Here is a 7,422-nt window from a genome sequence, read left to right on the forward strand (position 1 = left end):
AGCTGCTTAAGAACCAATAAGGAAAGCCGTCACAAACAAAATCTAAATTTCATTCAAAATAATAACAATAATATTTTCATTTACATCACTTCATCTAGAGATGGGACTCTCTAACACTGGTTCGAGAGATCATTCGCCAAATAGATTTTCACTCTCTTTAAGATAACACTAGTGTTAGGCCTTGTATATCCAAAAATTTTCCAAGGATCTTGATATGCTTGAAGAGTGGAGTATGAATTAGACTCTCCTGCAGCTTTTTTGAGACCATTGTTGTTGTTGCTGCTCCAAAGAAGTCACATGATCAAGCTGTGAAGTATTTACTAATGGTGCTGCAAAAGATGTCTGAGCGTCTCCAAACAAGCCCATTTGAACAGGTTGTGAAGGACCGAAACTTTGCGCATCCTCCTCCTCAAGCGTTTCCATGGGAATAAAGTTCATCCGATCTGCTCCAAAATGATCAAAACGAATCGGTGCTTTCTGACGCATTTCAAACTTCTCTAATCTTAGACCCTGTTCTTTTTGCAGTGGTTGTAACGGATCCAAGCCATATCTTTCAGCTTCCTGAAATTGGATTTGTCAAGGATGTAAATGTACTAAAGATAGAAGAATATGCATCTGAGGAAGATGAAAGTGTACCAGTTGTTGTACCTGGTGAGGCGCTTTGGACGTAGAAGCAATATTGTTCCCAACAGATGGTTGATTGACAGTTTGAGTAGCCACATTTGTTGTGCAATCAAGAGATAAATGAGCCGGAAATCTCTCATACTCCAACTCTGAATTGCTGTCATTCTCCACAAATCTTGATGCGTAAAGAGCAGCTAAAAGATTGGTAGTAGACGTGTCTTCATTGATGAATCCATCACCTTCGGCATCTGAGTTCAGCTTAAAGGTGACGTTTTTCATTTTAGCTTCCCGATGTGCTCTGCGGGGATCTGCCTCAAAAGCAGGCTCGCTATGACTCTCCATGTCAAAGGGTGACGAGAGGAAGACTCGAAGCTTGGCGGATCGATCTCCAGAGGCCTGTGAGAGGCGATCATACTCTTCCATCATATTTTCCATATCTTCAGCACAAGAGACGCAGACAAGGCTTTCGAGGTCTTCTTGATCCGGAAGCTGGTAATTGATCACGACAGGGCCGCCATAGGCATCTTCCATCTTGCTACAGAGCTCATTGAAAGTGGAATCACGGCGGACTGCTATAATCCGCGTCAGTCCGCCGACGTAGCTTAGGGCGCCATCGCTTTGACGGGGCATGATCTTGCCGCCGAAGCTGCAGAGGAATTTGACCTTACGTGATGATCGGTCGTCAGCGGCGTATTCCGTGTGTGGGATTCTGGCGGCAGGTGGGGTTCGGTTAGCGTTCAAGAGGGCGGCAGCCATTGGAAAGCAGGGATTTTTAAAGGTGGTAGAATGGAAACAAATGTCAGAAATGCGAAATTCGGAAGCGGGGGGCTTGATTGGAGGTTCATGCAGATACTTGCGAAGATAATTCACCAGCCCGATCATTGTGGCTGACGGCGTAAGCGGAAGCGCGGTGGCGGTGGCTGTTTGCAAAAGTGAAGAGAGGCGAAGGCTACCAACGACTAGTCTTCCGTGGCGCTGGAGGAATTTCAAGAAACGCTCAAGATCACTACTACTCTCAGACTGAACTGATAACATAAAGAAGATGAGAGTACCTTCAACTGAGCGCTGAAATAAATAGAACCCATTCCTGCGTGCAGGGCCTTCGGCTACGGATCTAATTTGAATCGTTAACGCTTTCCTCCATTTCCGCTTATACGAAGCTTGCTGCTTCTCGGCGGCATCAAGGTCGGAGATTTTGAACGGCTTTATATTCCACTCATCAAAAAAATTAAAAAAAAAATTGCTTGATTCCTGGGAGGAAGTTGTGGATCAGTCACGGCTAGTGAGATGATAGAAAATCAGATTTGATAGATGACGAAACTTATTGAAGTTCATTATACTCTTTAGAGGCTGTTTGGCAATAAGTAGCATTTAGTAAATCTGGTAAATTCGGATATTATTAAATATTAATGTTTTATATTATATTAGAGTATATATATTGATATATCATTAAGCATTTATCTTGATTTGGCACGAATCTCGAGAAAAAATCAAGTTAGAAACATCAAAAATTTAATCGGAGATTGTCTGAATGACGATTTCAGCAAACTTATAGTCGTAAATTCGGATATTATTAAATATTAATGTTTTATATTATATTAGAGTATATATATTGATATATCATTAAGCATTTATCTTGATTTGGCACGAATCTCGAGAAAAAATCAAGTTAGAAACATCAAAAATTTAATCGGAGATTGTCTGAATGACGATTTCAGCAAACTTATAGTCGAACTTAACGCCTCGACAATACGAACCTTATGTCACCAAATTCAACTCAATCTGAGCCCAAATGAGCAAAGACCCGAAGCACATTTGGAATGATCAAACCTTGATTTGGACTACCAAACGATTTCCAAACATGACATCCTCATAGTCGAATCGAGCAGCTCGACGAGGCGAGTCCAACGAGCCCAAGATCACCGAATTTCGATATCATTAAGACATTCAAATGCCCAATAAACGGTCCCTGATCAAGGGATTCAACATCGGACGTCCATTCCAACCACTCCCAATTCATCATTGATCTTCCTTCTATTTATTAGTCATGACACTCTCAGAAAACTATAAATATACGCTTCATTTCTCATGCGAGGGGGGCCGAGCAAGGAAGAGCAGAAAGAAGAAAAACTTGAATTCTCTTGCCACCAGACTCCTCCGCGACTACCTTCAGACTTCCACCATGCAGCCGACCGACTCTGGACTTCTGTTCGACCTCCGACCGATGCGGACTTCCGCTTGACCGTCAATTGAGGTCGGATTTTTGCCCGACCACCAAGTGTCGCCGGATTTTCGATCTCCGTTTGTAATTGGATTTCAACCCGACGGTTGATTTTTGTAATATGATCGTCCTCAATTTCAGGAACGAGTCGGCCACTTGTAATCTAATTCAACACTTGTTGAATCATTTCAACTGAGCATGGCACCGCTGTTTTCCCCTTTTTCATAGTTTTCCATATAAAAATTACAGTGTTTTGTTTTTCTTCTATTTGTGTGCTAGATATTCGTACAATGCTGAGACAAAAATTCATTCAATATAGTTAACATCTAAATATTATTAATAAAACTTAAACTGATCAGTAAAAAAAGCAGAGAATCATTACAATGAAGCTAAAAATTAATAATCGGTATAAAATTCAATAAACCGATAAAACAACAGTGAAAAAATTATTCTTGAATTACTAAAAAAAATTATTCTATCTATTCATATACACCATCTATTTATGTATTATTAATGCATCCAACATTGTCAACAATATTAATGCATTTGTCATTATCATCAGCGCTATCAATATATGCATGCATCAATGTATGATTTAGCAAGATAGGACATCCAACTTTAATGTGATGTTTTCAACATTTTTTACCCCAATTATTTTCCAGTTGGTCATCAATCGTATCAATTATCACTTATCCAGATAACCAATTATCATATTTAATTAATCAATTGTCATTACAGGTGGCTTCATTGAATCAATAAAGAGTCGTCACTCTCTGCTCGTCGGTGTAATCGATCATCTATTATAGGCTACAACATGGATAACACCATAAATCATATTTAAAGAAAAGTCCATCGGCCCACCTTATTGTGTATGGTATTATATTTTAATAGCCAACCTATTTTATAATATTAACAATTAGTATTTCTTGATCATGCAAATGCCACGATCAAAATACAACAAGAAATAATCAATTATGTTTATTACAAGAAAAATTATATAATAATTAAAATCATTAAAAACTAAAATGAGATTTGAATTACTTATAACAAATAGAAAAAAATCTCTTAACAATATTGGCAGATGAAAAAGCCCCGAACAACCTTCTCTCTCTACCCTATCTCCTCTTCGGCAAGGTACGGTGCTAAAATTCATATTTTTCATTTAAAAAAAATCATTTCAAGAAAAATATTTGGATTATTAAAGGTTCCTTGTGAAGGCTTATAAATGGATCATTGTGTGTGTCATAACCTCACACTCATGCTTGTGAGCCAATTAACTCATTCACTACATGTCCCCTACATAAACTCATAAGAATCCATGTTCACTACATATTCTTGGCCCTTACTTGTAGATTGGTTAATTGAATAAGACATTTTACTTTAATTTTACTATTTATCGATAAATTGTGCATTGAGAATCTGGCTAGTCGTTTACCCCTTGTTTATTCATTGACATTCAATCAGATGACAAAAATTATGATTCATTATTTGTATTTTCATCTTGATCGTGCCTTTGATTAATTTAAAGTTTAGTCCCCTGCTCATCATTTTAAGTTTTATTCTCTGCATTTTGTTTAAGTCCAAGTCATCTAACAATTCAGATTTTGGCAGCCGCACGGTATCTCCCCCATTTAGGAAAAATTTTGGGAGCTAGGCCTTTCCTACCACACTATGAGAGCACGTAAGGTAGGTGTTGGGTGACACCATGGTAGTGATTTTTAATCCCACCATGCTACAAGAGCGTGTAGGGGTCTTTGAGGTACCTGTTTAAAAATACACAATTTTTCCCCTGCAGCCATGACAACACATATATGGGTATTTAAGATTATCTTCGCCATGCTACAAGAGCGCATAAAAACTTCCCTGACCCATTAAAAGCGTTGCACAGGGTTCCCTCCCATGATGCTACTAGAGCATATAGGGTGGTCCACTAACACGACACAAGTGCCAAAAATGAGATGTTTGAGTTTTAAGTTTAGGGAAGTCATTATAATTGAGCGATGAGGTTGGCAACGATGGCAGAAATAAGGTAATGGTGGCGATGATGTTGTGGCAATAAAGATGTTTTTATTTATTGCTTTGCATGCCTCTTGACAAGAACAATGAATCAATCCATAAAATTGAATTTGGCACAGGTGTCTCAAAATTTAATCCCAAATAATAACTTGATAAAAAAATCTTATTTATACACATGTAGCAATAATGACATCAACTCAAACATAATTATAAGGTTTTAAATTCCTTGCAAAATTTCTCATTAATTAACTTTTAATTATAGTTTATTTGATTGTTGAATTATTTTTATGATTATTTATTTATTTATTATAGGAGTGAAAGAGATTGATTGTCTTTGAAGAGCTAAAAACTCTGCTCTATTGACAAGAAAATCTAAACAATTCAATATATGTAGAGAACCATTGAGCGATTTTTCATCAACAAGGTTTCCTCTATTAGAGATGATGTAGTAAGAGCCCTCAAACGAAGCATGAGGTGCCAAAAGATTTTTTTTTTTTTTTTTTGCAAAAAAATTGAGAGACTTCCTAATATTACAAACAATAAAAGAAAAAGAAGGATAAGTCCACTCTAAAATCATAGGGCTCAAAAGTAATGCAAATAAAATTATAGACGTTTTTCATGGGTTGCGAGGGCAACCACAAAATATAAATGTCAATATTCTCCAACATCCAGAAGGCACATGATATTCTCTCAAATTATTAAAAAATTGCATGGATGCAAAGAACATTAACTGATTGAACATTCTTATGTATCATTATCTCTCATCACCGCCTAATAAAAGGAAACTAACAACGTAATCGGCCAAAAAATAGTATCTTGATAATGAACTGAAAAAGAAAATCAACAATAGCTATCAGAATAAATATCCAGCTCCTCAAGCATGCACCTCCCCCAACATGTTCTAATCAAATTCCATCCAGTAAAAATTGACCAGGATGAATAGTTCAACATAAAATCAAAACATACGTACTCGCATATCTTTAGTGAAGGAAGGATCAATGCATTAGGTACCCTAAATGAATCAAGAGCCATAAAGCACTTAAAAAGGAGTTACAGTAGGCATGGAACAAAGAAAAAATGTGTTCTGTTGTTAAGAGGAATCTTAATTGTTGTAAAGGTAATCAAAAGTTATTTCCTCCACTAAGCATTTTGGTTTCAGAGGAGGTCCCCAAGTAGAGGAAACAATCACTATTACAGAAGCGTTCCTAGATAAAAGTGGCCATGTTTTAGACATAAGGGAGGTATTCAATCCCGCAAGTTGTAGTTTCTTGTGAGAAGACATCATAGAATCTCATAGATAAATTAAGTTTGGAGCATTTGAGCCCTACAACAAGGCTTCCAATAGTTGAATCGATGTTAATGATCCTTGTGGGGATATTCGAAGAATTATTTGTTAATGATGCTTTGTTAGAGAAGACTAAGACTTCGTTTGGGAGAGCGTTCTTACTATTTTCTAAAGAAGTTTTCTCATACAAAATTTCCTTAAATGCAGTAAAAAAGAAGTGGCCAAAATCCATCCCAAAAGAAACCTGTAAAAAAAATTTTTGAGCAGAGATGAATTCATCATTGAAGAAGGAAGGCTAGATTAATGATTGAATGGTATAGTAATCAACCTATCCTACTCCTTAAAAATGTTGTGTATTTTGATGAGAAAATTTTTGTAGATGCTCCTTATATGAATCAGGTTTTTGGTGGTGCGCGCCAATTTTATGTTATGATAGTTAATACATGACAGTCATATTTCTTGTAAGGTTTTTCTTGAGCCAAGATTCAAGAATTTTTAGGTGGTGTCAAATTATATATATACGGAGAGGCTGGGATGCGAATTTTCGGAGCCCACACTTATCTACATATCTAAGATGACTCTCACAAAGATCTTTAATAAGATGTATCCATATCATAAAGGATCCAATGAATGCATTATTTCTTCTTCAATTGGAGGTTGTAGAAAAACATTTTAGCTTGCATATTCATTTTTAATAGTACTGTACATTAAGTTCTTATAGCTATTACAAAAGCTTACATTTGATTAAAAATAAAATAAAAAAAAAAACTTACATTTGATTGGAGGCGATAAAAGAGGAAGCAAAGTTTCATTGGATCATAATACTCATGTTGGAATCGATCATGGGATGACATGAACCAAGTAGTTCTAAGTTCAATAATCACATATTTATCACATCAATCCTATGAACATGGGTCACATGCAGATCTAGTACGTATCCATCATAGTATTCATTATTACCATAATGAGAGGATTGATCAAAGTAATAATCTAAATGTTTCTTTTAAAGATATCCAATATGATTACAATAAGGAGTTAGATAAGGATTTCAAGGAGGCAACCAATTATTGAAAGTAAAACAATCATACTCAATCTTTGTAAACAGGTATGTATGCCTTCGGTAGAGAATTCTGGTAATTTGAAGTAGGTAATTACAATTTGAAAGGATATCATCATTATAATTGATGGTTCCCAAAAAGTATGAGAAGAATAATTTAAGACATTGAAAACACAATAGTTAGAAGTCATACAATTTTTAGTTGGCGAGCATGATCCA

General features: G+C 36.2%; 1 protein-coding gene across 2 annotated transcripts; it reads right to left on the reverse strand.

Moving 5' to 3' along the window:
- Positions 1 to 225: 225 nt before the first annotated feature.
- On the reverse strand, positions 226 to 1,938 carry LOC114581373. Of its 2 annotated transcripts, XM_028701371.1 has the most exons (3): positions 1,677 to 1,938; positions 649 to 1,599; positions 226 to 561 (listed from the first exon to the last, which is right to left on the reverse strand). In XM_028701371.1, the coding sequence occupies exons 1-3, from the start codon at positions 1,707 to 1,709 to the stop codon at positions 238 to 240; spliced, it is 1,308 nt and encodes a 435-aa protein (XP_028557204.1). In that variant the 5' UTR covers positions 1,710 to 1,938; the 3' UTR covers positions 226 to 237. The 2 variants fall into 2 exon arrangements, with proteins under 2 accessions (XP_028557204.1, XP_028557203.1); XM_028701370.1 differs by having other exon boundaries at positions 649 to 1,938.
- Between the last annotated feature and the right edge of the window lie 5,484 nt (positions 1,939 to 7,422).

Source organism: Dendrobium catenatum, unplaced genomic scaffold, assembly GCF_001605985.2.
Source record: "Dendrobium catenatum unplaced genomic scaffold, ASM160598v2 fragScaff_scaffold_1684, whole genome shotgun sequence".
Lineage (NCBI taxonomy): Eukaryota > Viridiplantae > Streptophyta > Magnoliopsida > Asparagales > Orchidaceae > Dendrobium > Dendrobium catenatum.